The sequence below is a fragment of the Drosophila rhopaloa genome, unplaced genomic scaffold, assembly GCF_018152115.1.
Source record: "Drosophila rhopaloa isolate 14029-0021.01 unplaced genomic scaffold, ASM1815211v1 contig_115, whole genome shotgun sequence".
In the NCBI taxonomy this organism is placed as follows: Eukaryota; Metazoa; Arthropoda; class Insecta; order Diptera; family Drosophilidae; genus Drosophila; species Drosophila rhopaloa.
Genome location: NW_025334990.1, coordinates 19,390,907 through 19,407,237, shown reverse-complemented (window position 1 = coordinate 19,407,237; position 16,331 = coordinate 19,390,907). Strand labels below are relative to the sequence as shown.

General features: G+C 43.5%; 2 protein-coding genes across 3 annotated transcripts in view; one reads left to right on the top strand and one right to left on the bottom strand.

Moving 5' to 3' along the window:
• Window positions 1-398: 398 nt before the first annotated feature.
• Window positions 399-7,186, top strand: LOC108047953 (transient receptor potential cation channel protein painless). 2 transcript variants are annotated; one of them, XM_017128387.1, is made up of 4 exons: window positions 399-459; window positions 4,212-4,439; window positions 4,500-6,485; window positions 6,548-7,186. In XM_017128387.1, the coding sequence occupies exons 1-4, from the start codon at window positions 409-411 to the stop codon at window positions 7,079-7,081; spliced, it is 2,799 nt and encodes a 932-aa protein (XP_016983876.1). In that variant the 5' UTR covers window positions 399-408; the 3' UTR covers window positions 7,082-7,186. The 2 variants fall into 2 exon arrangements, with proteins under 2 accessions (XP_016983876.1, XP_016983877.1); XM_017128388.2 differs by having other exon boundaries at window positions 427-794.
• Window positions 7,187-8,618: 1,432 nt separating this feature from the next.
• The window catches only part of LOC108047935 (sodium channel protein 60E), a 34,881-nt gene continuing 27,168 nt past the window's right edge, over window positions 8,619-16,331 (bottom strand). Inside the window, 8 exon segments of the mRNA XM_017128361.2 lie at window positions 8,619-12,629; window positions 12,751-12,822; window positions 12,825-12,953; window positions 13,356-13,474; window positions 14,766-14,947; window positions 15,006-15,114; window positions 15,218-15,577; window positions 15,661-16,330. Of these exon segments, the coding sequence (XP_016983850.2) occupies window positions 12,109-12,629; window positions 12,751-12,822; window positions 12,825-12,953; window positions 13,356-13,474; window positions 14,766-14,947; window positions 15,006-15,114; window positions 15,218-15,577; window positions 15,661-16,330 (2,162 nt within the window). The 3' untranslated portion in view covers window positions 8,619-12,108.

The following is a 16,331-nucleotide window of genomic DNA, read 5'->3' as shown; positions in this document are numbered from 1 at the left end:
CGGATCCACCAGCACAAGGTATACAATTAAAATTAAAAATGTTACACTTTCAAGTCCAGTTCTGTACCTAAAAATAAAGTCTAAAAGTAGGCAGTGCCTACTAGGCACTGGCCAGACGACCAAGCAAACACAGCGGCGGCAGCCCAGCGAACTCCTTTTTCAAAAGCTTAACATACCCAGTGTGTATCAGCTCCACTTCTATGGTCTTCCTTGGGTTAGTTGGTCAATGTCGCACCCCTTTGGCTCTCTCACATAATTATTTTTAAGCATGGCGGTAAGCCGCCGAAGTGTGCCCAAACTTGTCAGCTTATCGATAGGCATAAAGCTCTGCCCGTCACGATAACAGTTCCCACTGTTAGCTTTCTGTTAATTTTTAATTTCCCTCAGTTGCCCGCCACTTCACTTTTGATGATCAGGTTACAGAATGGGTTAGTCGTTGGCTGGATATTCACGAAGAAGGTATTGATCGCGTCAAAATTAAAGTGCGCTTTGTGTGAAAGGGTTGAAAGTATTTTAAAAACTGTTTTCGAAAAACCCCAACATTGATATGGAAATCAAATGAATCACCTCGTGGATTATGCAAATTCGGAAGATGCTGTTACAAATCTTTAGCTTGAAATGATGACTCGCGGCGAAATTAAAATGTTTAATAAATTACTGAGAATGAATCATGTGTAATGCAGATAAAGGAGGAATGATTAAAACCGCAGTTTAAAAATCTTCTCGACTTCGGCCCACTCATCAATAACAGCAGCAGTAAAAACAAGTTTTAAAACATTCAACTGTGATCCAAGGTTAAAAAACTGCAGAAAACGGCGCCCACGGCGCAATCGCAAAAATATAATAAAAACTGCTTTGTTTTAATGACGTCGAGAACAGCTAATAAATTGATTGCATTTCATTTGATAAATGATTAATTTGGAATTTATACCCGACCTGTGACATCATCGAAGTTTTAAAAAACAATTTCCAAATGCCTGGTGGGCAGATCACGATCTGGTGATCCCTGCCCTTAAAAGGCAACGCCTGCGGTGGCCAGTTTTACTGTGGAGTGCTCAAGTTGAGAAACTCTTTCAAAACGGGGAATGTTCTTGCTGACCAGGCGTGTTCAGAAATTATCGTGTAAGACCAGTAAATTGAGCCCAATGTTTACCCAGCTGAGAGTTGGGTTGGGGACAATTCTGATCAAGCACTGTCATTTGCATGGACTTAAGGCATCTAGTGTTTCCGTCCCCCTTCCAAAACCGCTAAATTTGCATTTTTATTGCCAATTACAATTAAGTAATCCATCGATTAGGCGATATGCGGCGTGTTAAGGCCCTCTCTGGATCCCACTCCCCGGCCTATTCACGAATGCACATTCGGCTGGATTCATACGCTCGCCGATTTGACTCCGCCCATCAAGTTTTTTAAATTATTTTTCTTGTTATTGTGGCGGGCACTGGCGTAGATCCAGAGGGGTCGAAAACTTATAGTGCCCAAACCTAACAAACAATTAGTATTGGACCGTTTTACCGGGTTATTCGCACATGTATTCTGTCCGAGTTTGTTAAATTAAATTATTTGAAATTACTGAATCGTGCGGAGCTCTGAAGGTCTACCTCTTCGCTCTGGACACCCCTCCCAAATCTATTGTTGTTTACATTATTCAGGCCAGTCAATTGTTTATGAAGTGCACAGTGAGTATATAAAGCACACATCGCTACACGAACTGGGGTATCCACTTTGTTTGGACTATTATCCATGTGTCTGTTCGTTTAAACATTTTTTTACTATATACAACTATATTCTGCTGCGGTTGTTTTTTTTTAGCGGATGCTTCACAAACTCACTTCACCATGAAGTCAGCCCCCGTCAACATATATATATATATATATACATATATATCCACATCTTGAGCCCATCTCTGCTCGCATCCATCTTAATTATGACTTTTTTACGATGACAATTTCGGGCTGAGCTTGGTTAAATTTGTGTACATACAAAAACTCCAGCAGTGGCCCCAATCACGCTCACAGTTTTTCTGCCACTCCTAAGCAATTTTAGAATTTTTTATTTCTGGCTATTTTCCTTTGTATATCAAGTCTTCAAGTCTCCCGGCGATCGTCTGTTTTTCAACAAACAAAGTCTTTAGTTTGCAAATAAACAGACTTTATGGACAAAAATTCCCGAACATCTTTATATGTTAAATAAATACGTCCTACGTCTTCAATAAATGAAGTGAGAAAGAACCAAAGAGAGTCGTCATGGACCCGGAGAATTTATCTGTAAATTTTTTATTTATAGATTTCTTGGTGTTGCGAATCTCCCTTCCGCCAGACTCATTTCCAGACTTTAACATTTATCAGAATGGGCTGAATTTGGATTAATTGTCAGGACGAAGTTTAAATACTCTTAAAATTTAAAGGGGAAACGGCAATTTAACAAATTTATGCCGATATCATTAATGCTGATTTCGATTAAGTTTAAATTAAGAAATGTTTTCTTTGATGATTAATTTTTAAGGCCCCTGAAATGGTATACAAATTATAGTATTGGGAACTTCGAATCATCTTAAACTGAAAGTAATTATATTTTCATATCTATGAGAGGCTACTAGAATTGTACAATATTAATTAAAATATAAAAACAATTTTTATAGGATTTTCTTTTTTTTTGTGGTCCCTCTTTACAACTAAGAGTTGTGCAAAACTTCAATTAAGTGCAAATGCTTGTTGGTCTTTTCGCTTTTCCTGTGCAAACCTGATCGACGGGTTTTCGTTGTACTGTATCTTAATGCATTCCAGAAGCAAAAAATACATATTTTCTTAAGCCGGTTGGTTTTCCTCAACATCCGAACATCTCAGTCTTTCCTCACTGGCAGCACTCAGGGTAAATTATCAATTTAATATTTGTGTAGTCCAGAAGAGCGAGGATATTGGATCCAACTAAAAAATAAGTTTTTGGATAAATCCAAGGCCAAAATGCAATTGTATCTGTATTGTGTATGAAAATAGGCTGCGTGCTTGCATGTAACACTGGGTAACCGGAAATAAATCGATGCTGGCAAGAATTTAGCATTTCGGTCTGTTCTCTCTGGAAATCGTTTCTGCTAATTTCTATTACGCCATTCTGTCAACTGTCAACTAAGACTTTGGGACTAAGCTGCGCAAACAATAACGTTGTTTGTTAATTGGTTTTACAAATAATATACTGTCCAAATACAAAGCCAAAGTATATACAGAGATACCAAACAGTGGGCCAATTAAGGAAGGTGATTGTGCGATTCTGTTTATCTTATCAGACCCAACTTGCCACCTGGGGGGGGTCATTTACAATACCCAATTTGTTTGCGTAGCCAAACAACTTTGGATGAAGAGCCACCTTCAACGGATAAGTTGATGTTTCCTGACTACCAATTCTTTAGCCATTGATAAATTATAAGTAGTCGCATATTCAAATTAGCCCGAGTGTGATTAGCCGATTTCTCACACATTTCAAGTATTAGCAGTCGGCGCAGAAAATAAGAGAGTAGAATCCCACGGAAGAAGCCACTTTGAAATTTACGAAAGAAGCCGCGTATAAATCTTGCGATTTCAGCACTCCCATCGACTGATCCTCCACCCCCGGGGTTTTACTAAAGCCCCATCCAGAAGAGTTATCAAAGCGTAAAGCGAAACAAATTGATTGCTAATTGATACTGATGTGTCGATTATTTTATGATTATTCTTTATGATCGTTAGATGTTGATACCCGGACAAAACCTGATCCAAATTTGAATCACTAAGACTTCCACCTCCTGGGCTGAAAAACTGACTCCGCAGGCGGCCGACCTTGTATTGTCTTCGCTCGTATTGTTATAATTTAATAACTACACGAGGAAGCAGATGAGGACCGAAATTGGTACCACAAAAACCACTTAAGACGCGTTTTCAAATTGTTCAAAACGGAGATTTGGCTGTCGAGAAACCTGTAGGGCAGCTTCTTGCCCACTTCATGTGAAAACCATCGTAGCATGAAGCGATGTCAAATACCGTTTTCTGTGGGAGACCATTCCCGTGTCATTGTTTAACCCTTCCAAGGTTTCGCGGGCTGCCCAAAATCTGGTCGAGTCTGAGCTCGGAAGAGCAATGCGGGTTCTTGCATAACTGCCAAGCGACCGTAACTGACGGCCATCCGACGCGTGGTTGTAATTACCCAAGAGCCAACCCGTGCCGTCTCTCTCTTTGCAGACCACAGAAATGGACTTAACCAACTGCGGCTTCATCGATTCGCAGGCTACGCTGAGTGCAGCTTTGGCCAAGAAAGACATCCGGCTGTTCGTCGAGGCACTGGACAGCGGTGCACAGGCCGCTCTGCAGGACGACCGCCACACATGCATCTACGAGAAGGCACTATCCACACCAGGCTGCCGGGATTTCATAGAGGCCTGCATCGACCACGGCTGTCAGGTCAACTATGTAAGTAGTACTTCCAAGACCTGAGATCGGCACCAAGCTAACCACCTTTTCCCTTCGTAGATTAATCAAAAGCTAAACAAGGCCGCAATCAACTATGCCGCCGACTCAAGGGATCCCGGAAACCTGGCCGCCCTCCTGAGATACCGCGCGGGAGCAAAAGTCCGAGTGAATAGAAAGTACGCCCAGCTCACCCCACTCAACTCGCTGGCTAAGAATCTCACAGAAGAAAACGCCTCAGATGTACTCTCCTGCATAAAGCTGCTTTTAGACTACGGGGCCTCTCCAAATATAATTGACCAAGCCGATTTCACGCCTCTGCACCACGTGTTGAGGAAAAGCAAGGTGAAGGCTCAGAAGCGGGAGTTGGTGCAGCTCTTCGTAAATCACCCTGAGCTAGACATCGATAGCCATCGCAATGGAGAAGTGCGCCGGCTACTGGAGGAGCAATTCCCGGAGCTGGCATTGCCCAAAGAGCGCCTGAGCGGTACAGAGATTGACGGACAAACTCTTCGACAGACTCTGCGGTACGGAGAAGACGGCCTGTTTGAGCAGCAATTTGCCGAGTACCTACAGAGCCACGAGGGCAATGCGGACAACCAAGATGAGTTCTTTAGCCTTCTGCAGGAGAGCATCAAGCTAGGCAAGCATAATGCCTTCGAAGCCATCATCGCCTCTGGAGTCGACATTAATTCAAAGCCCGACAAAACCAACGAGGCCACTATCGTCGAATTGGCCGTAATCTGTGGCAACTGGCAAGCGTTGGAACGACTGCTGAAGGAGCCAAACCTGCGGCTGAACTCCAAATCCAGGTTACTGAATGCAGTAATCGGTCGCCTAGAGGAAACGCCATACGAAAGCTTCAACCATCAGCGCTGCTTTGACTTGCTCCTAGAAAACGATTGCGTGGACGTTAACGAGGCTGATACTGGTCGTCAAGTGCCCCTTTCCTATGCGGTGAAATACCGTAATACGACGGCTATACAGAAACTCCTAAAGCACGGCGCCTACATTGGTTCTAGGAGCTCCTTCGGAACGCTGCCCATCAAGGACATGCCACCCGAGGTGCTGGAGGAGCACTTTGACTCCTGCATCACCACAAACGGAGAAAAGTCCGGAGAACGTAATTTCGAGATCAACATCGACTTCAAGAATCTGATTCGCCAGGAGAGAGACATTGGAGTGGGTAAGCCTGCCGCCCCCTCCAATCAACTCCACGACGAAATGGCCCCCATTGCTTTCATAGCTGAGACGAAGGAGCTGCGCCACCTGCTGCATCATCCGGTGATCTCGAGCTTCCTCTTCCTCAAGTGGCACCGTCTTTCCACGATCTTCTACATTAACTTCCTGCTCTACTCACTATTTACCGCCTCAATCATCACCCACACACTTCTTAAATTTCACGAGAGTGATCACAGGGCTCTCACCGCCCTATTCGGAATTTTTTCCTGGCTAGGAATTGGCTATCTAATTATTAGGGAGGCCATCCAGTTCATGATGTCTCCAGTTCGGTATCTTTTGTCCATTACTAATATTATGGAGGTCGTTCTGATAATACTTTCTATATGTACCTGCATTGAATCCAATTTCGACAAAGAGACGAAGCGCGTCTTGGCGGTGTCCACCATCCTGCTAGTCTCCATTGAATTCTGCCTGTTGGTGGGCTCCCTACCAGTGCTGTCCATTTCAACGCACATGCTCATGCTTCGGGAGGTCTCGAGCAGCTTCTTGAAGTGCTTTGCCCTCTACTCGATATTTGTATTGACCTTCAGCCTGTGCTTCTACATCCTCTTCGGTAAGCCGATGGAGGATAGCGCCACGCTGGACCAGGATTCTGGGAAGGAGGAAGAAGACGGTGGGGACTTCAACACGTTCACCAAGCCTATCGAGGCCCTGATCAAGACCATTGTGATGCTGACGGGCGAGTTCGATGCAGGGGACATTAAGTTTACGAGTATCTACACCTACCTGATCTTCCTGCTTTTTGTGTTCTTCATGACGATTGTGCTGTTCAACCTGCTGAACGGTCTAGCCGTGAGCGATACCCAGGTGAGTTCATCCATCTTCCAATTCCGGCTTCCTTGGTTCATTCCATGTCTCGTTTGAATCAGGTTATCAAGGCGCAGGCGGAGCTGAACGGGGCCATCTGCCGGACCAACGTGCTGAGTCGGTATGAACAGGTTCTGACTGCACACGGACGAGCCGGGTTCTTGATGGGAAATAATCTTTTGCGGACTATCTGCCAGCGATTGATGAACATTTACCCCAACTACCTAAGCCTGCGTCAGATTATCGTGCTGCCGAACGATGGCAGCCAGGTTATTATACCCACTAATGATCCCTTCGAGATGAGGACGTTGGAAGGCAAAAGTCAGGCCAGCTTTCAGAAACTGCCCATGAGTGCCGGTGAGCCCCAGAAGAAGTTTCTAGACCCGCCTCTGAAGCTCTTGCCCTGCTGCTGCTCCGTATTCACTGGAAGGTGCTCCCAAATGGACGGTCGGACGGTCAAGATGGCCCTGGCGGTGATCGACCAAAAGAACAGCGCGGTGCAGAGGCGAAAGAAGGAACAGATCAACGACAACCGAATGAAACTGATCGAGCACCAGTTGGAGCAGTTGATACAGCTAGTCCAGGAGCGAAACTGATGGAGACTCGATCAGGTGCTTTGCAATAGTATTAACTTCTTTAATAAGCCAAGATCTAACAATGTTTTTTATTAACATAGGTAAAATAAAATTTAACAAAAACCATCTTTGTGATGTCTTTTTGCAGCTACAAGTTGTGAAAAACTTTCGTTAAGCTAAAATGTTTGTTGGTCCATTTGGGATTTTTGTGCAAGCCTGTTGGGTTCTTTGCTGTCTCTTAATACATTCCAGACGCCGTAAAGAATTTGTCTTTTAGCTCTGCTCACTCTGTAAATAGTTTATGCAAATTTATTTTACAAAAAACATAGTGGCTAAATCCTTAGAAAATAGAGAGACCAAACAGTGGGTCAATTCAATCTTATCAGACCCAACTTGCCAACAATAATCAATTTGTTTGCGTAGCAAAGATGAAGAGCCACCTTCAACAGATGTTTGTTTTGTTGATGTTTCCGATTACCAATTCTTTACCCATTTATAAATTTTAAGTAGTCGCATATTCAAATTAGCCCGAGTGTGATTAGCCGATTTCTCACACATTTCAAGTATTACAAGTCGGCGCAGAAAATAAATAAATCTTGCGATTTCAGCACTCCCATCGACTCAGCCTCCACACCCGGGGTTTTACTGAAGCCCCATCCAGAAGAGTTATCAAAGCGTAAAGCGAAACAAATTGATTGCTAATTGAATCTGATGTGTCGATTAGATGTTGATACCCGGACAAAACCTGATCCAAATTTGAATTACTAAGACTTGCACCTCCCGTGCTGAAGTACTGACTCCGCAGGCCGCCGACCTTCTATTGTCTTCGCTCGTATTGTTATAATTTAATAACTACATGGAGAAACAAATTAGGACAGCAGTCGGTACCACAGAAACAACTTAAGACGCTTTCTTCAATTGCCCCAAAACGTAGAATTGGCTGTCGAAAAACCTGTACGGCGGCTTTCCGCTGCCCAGCTTGTTGCCGAAAAACCTGTACGGCGGCTTTCCGCTGCCCAGCTTGTTGCCCGCTTTATGTGAAAACCATCGTAGCATGAAGCGATGTCAAATACCGTTTTCTGTGGGAGACCATTTCCATGACATTGTTTTACCCTTCCATGGTTTCGCCGGCCGTCCGAAAATTTGGTTGGGTCTGAGCTTGGGAGAGCAATGCATAACGGACAAGGAAGAAGTGCGTCGAATACTACAGGTGCAGTTCCCGGAGCTGGCAGCGCCAAGAGAGCACCAGAGCGGTACAAAGATCGACGGACGAACTATTTAGCTCTATTTAGAACTCCGATTCAATCTTGACATGGAATTCTGCCTGTCCGTCCCCCTGCCAGTGCTGTCCAGTTAGACGCACATGCTCTTGTTGCGGGACGAGTTCGAGTACATTAAGTTTACGAGAACCTACCTGATCTTCCTGCTGTTTGCTTCTTCGACGATTGTGCTGTTTATCTATCTTCCAATTCCGGCTTTCTTGGGCTGGGTTCTTGGTGACACTACCTTAAAACATTTCAGATCGATTCGCAATTATCTTGCAGTTTAATGAACCGAGTTAGTTGGAAATTGTTTTTATTAACATACGAATAATGAAATTGAACAAAACCCTTAATAATTTTCAGTAAGTAAGTAGTATATAATGATTATATAGACAGTAAATATTGTATAAACGAATATCTTTACTGTACCATTTGTACCGGAGTAAATATTTAATTTCAAATATTAGATTTACGCTTTTTAGAGTTGTCATTAGTTATTCCCTTTACTTGGTTATCCTTTTGTTTTGATTTGATATGATTCGGTTCAAAATGTGTCTTAGTCACATCTTATGTTTAATGGTTAATTTTTATTTTCTGCATCTCCCTTGTCTATCATAAATCTTTTATTTAAGTCAGAGATGAACTGAGCGTAGCTGACCAAATCGAATTTCACGGATCTAAAGGGCTAACGAGGCAATCAACGGCAATGGAAATCCGAGTGGAAATTTATGCAAACTATGCGGTCATAATCTGTTAACAATTTTCAGCCTAATTATTGTTTTTAATGATTTCCGACAGCAACGGACCAAAATTCTGAGTTGATCCATTGGAGCGTGTATGAAGCGAACGAAGCGCAGGCAATGATTAAGCAAAGCTAGAATACGAATTGTTATTTAACTTTAGTTTAGTTCTCCACTTGACTACGCTTTAGCTGCTGCTGTTATTGTTACAGGACTAGGACTAGGACTAGGACCTTAAAAGCGGCAAATAAAAATAATTGACTTAGTTCTCAGAGCGTGTTGAACAATCCTACGACTTCTGATTCGTTTTTTTCTTAGCTCCTGGTTTAAATGTTATTATTCGTCTTCTATTACTGCTGGTAGCGTGGCCGATGAAACGTTAACTTCTATCGATCGTATATACTTTAATCTCAACAATAAATATGTATATATAAATAAAATCGTGTATTCTGTAAGGCATGCCTACTCAAACCAGCCGTATTGCTAACTATAGGTATATATTTGTGTACTTTATGTGTTCCAGCCTCCTACATCCAGCTGTCGCTTTATCTCGGGTGCTCATCCTAATGTCCTGCTTGCGGTGCCGTGAGCTTTAAATGCATAGAACTCGGTTCTGCCTCTTCTGTTTCCGATTGGTTCGATTAGCTATTGGCTTAACTTGACTGGGAGCATAGCTTCGTCTACTGCGATTACAACTACGATTCAATAATATCTAGAGCTACGTTTGTTGGTATTACCCCGGTTTCTGTGTGGGTGGCCTGCCTGTTGTCAATATTAGTTTTGGGTTCGTTAACGATGACGCCTCGAATTTGTGTCTATTTAATGGAATATGCCTCATTCATTTTATTGTCGTTATACTTTATGACTAAATTAAACATCGCACATCATGGCATTGCTCCGATTGGTCTCGTCTCGCTCTCTAATCGTAATATCTTTTTAATCGATTTTTGTTGATGATAACTTAAATTAAAACTCCTCTTTTTTTTGAGTTTTCATCTTTTTTTTTGTGGTTGGATGAGGTTCTATTGCTATTTCGTTATCATTATCATAATCGTTTTTCGTTTATGTACAATCGAATACGAGTACGTACCATTATTAAATATCACTTAATTGACGAGTGTTTGGTTTCTGTCTGTTGTTGGATTTGTTTCCTTTGTTAACAATTCTAATTAAAAATTATGATCTTAGTTGTTTTATTTTATGTGTAAAAATTGCAGTTAAAATCACAATTAAGTTGTTGTGTGTTCATTTGTTTGTTTGTTCCTGGAGAAAACGATTTAGTTGGTACCATAGAATTTCAATTTACTATCAATCGCTGTCTGATTGTCTGTTGTTAAGTTATGAAAGTAGAGTAAGAGTAGCGTAGACTCGACTTGAGTCGAATAAAGTGTGCACATGTAATTCAGTATTTGATATTTGTTATATTCTTCCGCTTGAAATACGTAATATTCACTTCTCAACTCATGTCCTGTTCGATGTTTAAACTTAATGCGATCACAATGGAGACTTAAGAGAGAGAACAACACTTAAAAAGTAAAAAAGTAACAAGGCGAGTTTCTTGGAAACTTGGCCCAACCTAGCCATTATTTAAATCGTAAAAAGAAGTCGAGTGTAAATTGTAAATCATTTTGCTAAAATAGAGTTCTTGTGGAAGCTTGTAGGTTGTTCTTTGTATAGGAGACTACAATTGTTGCATCTTGCTTTTGATTTAATTGTTTCGGCTACACTAAATCGAAAATAAACTAAACTAAGCGCGTCACAATATAAAAGTTATTCTCACTGGTACTTTGGTAGCTCTTCTGATTGATTTCGGGTTTTCTTGGATTGCTTTAATAACGATTTCGATAAAAGTGCAGTGTAGTGGCTAGATCCCGACTGGGATTAGATTTAATTTAAATATGTGAGAGTGTTGAGTACATCACTTGACATGATTTTTTGGCTTAGTTCTTACAGTTTGATGTAGAAAAGAAAAGAAGGAGGGAATCTGGGATGGGCCATAAGATATGTACAATACAATATAATAATAATCAAATCTACTAATACTTCGCTTTTGTACTTCGAACAATCGGTAATGGATAATATTCGCTTTCGTAATTGTATTGGTAATCGGCAATTTAATGAGCTATCTTAACGAAAAACCTTTATAAATATTTCAATAAATTGTCTCTAACTAATGTCTGTAACTATAATATTAGCTTTTTAGTTTAAAATACTTCCTTTGGCATATGTACAAAATGTATTTAGATACTATTCACATATACCGTCGTATATGCAGGTCGATAATTATGAAATCAAACACTACAGTTATGAGCCTAGATCTAACCGCGATAGTTAGTTACACATGTAATGTATGCATGTAATGCCAATCTCTATGTATTGTATAGTTCAAAAACAACCTTCGAAAATGTTCAAAAAAGTCGGCCCACGGCAGGGAGAATAGGATACATTGCGGTGCAAAATCTTACATTCATTCTTTCGTCTGTGGGTCAACCGATCTGATTACGACTAAATCGGGCAGTAAACTACCAACGAATCTCCTCTTACTCAATTCTGATTGTGACAATAACCATAATGTAGGTGATTCCGACACCGACTCATTCGGATTTTTGATTTGATTCGAGTACTACAACGGTTTAATGCACGTTCTTGTTAACATAGTTAGTATTGATTTCCTCCTTAGATTGATATTGTATGTATAAATTTGGATAGCTCCGTATCTGTATATGTGTATATATGTATATCGTATAAAGCGACTAGTATATAATTATATAGGTAATCGACTATGATAACAAAGAGGCGAGCCCCATGCCTAAGCCTATTCCTAAGCCTAAAAAACTACGAGTTCTGACACAAATGCACACAGGAATCGGCATTTAATACGCACTCAGACTGGAGGTTGTCAACTCGGACGACGCGCCGCGGGAGCTGCCGATGCCGTCGACGACGACGAGGAGGACGAGCTGCTCCTGGCGCTGCTGCAGCTGCTACTCTGGCTGCTACTACTGGAGCGCCGCCCTGAATCCCGCTGCGGTATTTTGACCGGAGGTCATCTCTCTCTGGCTGGTGGTGCCTCGTCCTGCGCTTCCTTCTGCTCCTCCTCTTCTAGGCGGTCACTAGTGGACTTGTCGGGGCTGTAGTCGTAGAACACCTGCGATGTGTCGCCTTGTACATTTACATCGATGGGCATATCTACATCCTCGATGGCTCCTGCAGCATGTGCGGCAAGCTCGGTGCTGAAGTCCCCACGCGGCGGGTCCTTGGGGCTGTCCACCATGATCTGCACCGTGGGCATTGTGCACGTGTCCATGGTGCTTTCCACCGAGCCGGTGCTAATCCGTATCTGAGGTGGCGCCTGCTTGTTTAGCCTCTCCAGGCCACTACAATTACCATTTCCGTTTCCAGGCGAGGATGGTCTGCTCTCATCCTCCTCCTTGTACTCTTCGCTCTCGCGATGCACCAGCACATGCACCAGGGTGGCGTTGTCCGGTCGCAAGCTGAGCGAGTGCGGGTGCATCTGTTGGTCCGGCGATGGCCTCGTGACGATCACCTCGGGGGCAGGTGCCTCGGCTAGAAGACGGCAAAAGAAGAGGACTTTAGTGGCCTGTTCGGCCGGATGATAATAAGTACAATTCACACATACAGACAAAAGCGTTCTTGTTTACTCTTAAAGCGCTTTGTGCTGACAAACCTCTTTCTAGGGGCGGTTTCTTGCGAATGAAACTAGAGGCGCGCTTACGTGAGGGAGTCGGCCCTCCCCCACCGCCTGGTGTCGGTCGCCTTCGGAGGCGGAGGTGGCTGAGGTGCCACAACCAGTGGCGCAGGCTGTGGCGGTGGAGGAGGCCGTGGCAGAGGCGGAGGTTGAGGTGGTGTTGGTCGTGTTGTTCATAGCAGCTGTTGTGGGTGAAAGGCACGCATTAGTGTCGGGCAATCGTGATGGCACAACGCACAAGTACGAAGGTTGTGTGGATAGACAGGTAGGTCAGATAGACAGATAGTTAGATAAAGAGATCGTAGCGAGTAACAGTAGATGAGTCAAGAACATAAGCTTATAACTAGGAAACGCAAGAGGTCGTTTCGATGGAATGCATCTCGATGGAGGCAAGGCCACAAACATGTGAGGTTGATACTGACTTAGATTCAGATAGTGGTGCAGAGGTGGTTTAAGTGCTGGCCCATCGGGCGGTGGCTATGTACAGAGAGTATTTACAAATTGCGCAAGAGTCGTGAATGGGATGCTGGGTAAGTGGGTCGAGTGGATAGTGGGTGGGTGAGTAGGCACTTGTCAATAATTACTTTTTCTATGTACTGAAGGTGAGGTTAAGCTGTCATCGACAGCATCCTGATGACGCAAAAAGAAATTATAAAAGCTTCGGCGACGACTTGCTCTAGGCGCTTCCACAAATATGCTACCGCTAATAATAGTAATAGTTTAGTAGTTGGAATAACAGTAACAATCATAAGCATAAATTTCATTTATCGGAATGTAAAATGTTCGGGTTTAGAAAGGTCAGTTCACATATAAAGGTCGAGGATTGTTTCGTTTTAACGATAGCTGCAATTTTTTGACGAAATAACAAAGGAAAGAAAGTAAAGCTTTCGACACTAAAGAAGCTGTACATCATTATGAATGGCGATGAAAATAGATTTCGTATGAGAATTATTCTTAAAGTTCCAATTACCTGGTGACATGATGGGTAAATGAGAGTACTTATTGATAGCCAAACTATGCTAACGATCTAGATAAGGGCAAGCAACCAATGAAAATTAACTCTGCGCATTCACGTGTCTATCGCAAATTAATTTCGGCGAGTCGGGTGAGGTCGGAGTGGGTGGATCTACGGATTGGTTTGAAAGGATCCCGATTATGCCGCTACTTACAAATAATCTTATTTTAGGCATTTACTCGAATGTTTTAAAACTGCAATTAACTGTGGTTCTTGTTCTGATAGTTGTTGAATAATAGTTGAATATAAAGTTGCATCTGACGGCAAATGAGTTTTTGCAGACTTTGCTTGCGTTCGCTTAGATGAGCTGAGTTGGGTGGAGAGACGAGTTTGGATGGAAATACTAGATAGGATACGTATAAGTAGTCGACTGGTACGAGTACTGGATAGTTGGTTCAATAGATATATATACTTAATCTAGCTGAATATACAACGAGTATGGATGAAAAATAAAAACGAAGTTTGTAAGATTGCTTGTTGCACTTGTTTTGATACTGATATTGATATTGGTTTCTGATTGTTGTCTGTTGTAAGATTTAAGTTTGTACGTAAATAGTGGTTTTTAGTTTGCTAGCTAAGCTAAGCAGCGTATGGATGGGAGATTGCCTTTACCTAGGTAATTCAAGCCACTAGGCTGCGAGCCACTTCTGAGAACGGCAGTGACCATGTCTGCGAGCAGGGACTCATAGTTTAGGGAGATACAAGAGGATTTGCTAGAAATAGGGCTTAAGTTCATATACACTGTGGACACACAAAACGTTAATTTATCGATGCAGATCGACGGTTATGTTTTTGTTGCATGTTATGGTGGCATGAGCATGGAAAGCCTTTTGTTTTCGTCTAAAAATTGCATTTCAAATTCATCGCAGCCATGAAACACAAACATACATGGAATGGCTACGTGTCAGAGTGTATATTTGTTGTGTATATGTCTTGTGTTGGTGTGGGTGGGTGGTGCGGGTGGAGCCAGGATAAATACCGTTTGCCTAGCTCGTCGCTCTGCTGCTTGATGTCCTTGACCACGTCGTCGGCCCCCGAGACGAGCATCAGGGGCAGGTTCAACCAGGGCCCGGCCAATTCGCTGAGATCTGAGGCGTCAGAGGCACGCGAGGATTTCCGTGACGAGGCACGACTGGAGCAGGCGGTGCCACGGCGACTCACCTGCGAAGTGTTGGAAGAGACCAGATTAGGCAGGTGTAAACTAGATCTCTGCACTTACCTGTAGGTGGAAGAAGTTTAACGCTGAGAGCTTCGATTGCCATCCGCCTGGACTGGAAGTCTGGGTGGCACTGTCCCCGGAGTTGGAGCGCTCCTTCTCCCGCTTGCGCCTGTGAAGAGACATCACACGATTAGAAAATCGCGAGAGACAAGTATGGGGCTTGATTGAGAAAGCAAGGGTGAGGCAATTGGCTTTTGTGGTAATTGTAGTACCGCAAATATTCCTTCCAGCCAGTCTGAATGGTCTTGGCCGCCTTTTCCTGGCGCTTCCAGATCCGCGTCGACGAAACAATTTCCAATTCTTTGCGCGTTGGAAACTGTTTCTTGAACTTGACATCCATTTGTTCCTGCAACTGCTTGAAGTTATCGGTCTCCTCGACATGACCTAGCACGTGCTTCACGAGCGCGTGCAAAATGTCGAGGCAGTGTATTTTATTGCCCTTAGAAATGGGCAGATTAAATGACACTAAAGCGACATTATTGGGCTTCGAGATGCCCAATGGTGGATCGAGAGAGGCAATAAAATCGGACAGTTGCGAGAAGTGTATAAATTGGGTGGCATGTGGATCGTATCTGCAAGTAAATCAGTTCGAATAGTCAGTAGCTTTTGGTTAAGATCCTATGGCTAAGCCCATTCCCAGGTAGAGTGCACCTACTTGGACCAGCGAATGTAAAACATTTCCAGATCGTCCTCGACAATGCCGATCTCCTCCTCCTGGTGCGCCTGATTAAAGTTCTCCAGGATGATGGCAATGTACATATTGATCACAATCATGTAGCTAATGATAATGAAGCTCGTAAAGTAGGTAATGGCCAGCAGCGGATGGCCGCAGTTGCCGTTCGTTTGTCCGTGGATGAAGGGGTCACAGTCTGGAGGCTGGATCATCAGCGACTCGAGCACGTCGTTCCACCCAGCCGAGGTCATCAGCCGGAACAGCAGCTGCATGCTTCGCCCGAAGGTCTGGAAATTTACCATATCGTCGAGGGCGCCCTGGAGCTTTACGTTTCCGAACAGCGACATGCCCAGGATCGCATAAATGAACGTAATCAGTCCCAACAGGGCCCCAATGTTGAAGAGGGCGGGCAGCGACACCACTAGGGCAAACAACAGCTTACGGATGCCCTTGGCGGCCTTAATCAGGCGCAGGATGCGCCCGATTCGGAAGACTCGTACCACGCGCAGCAGCGTCGGACTGATGGGCAGGTCGATCATGATGTCTTCCATGAGAATGCCGAAGATGGAGGCCAGCACCAGCAGAAAGTCGAACACGTTCCACGGCACCGTGAAGTAGTGATAGCGCAGGCCCACGATCTTCACAATGGCTTC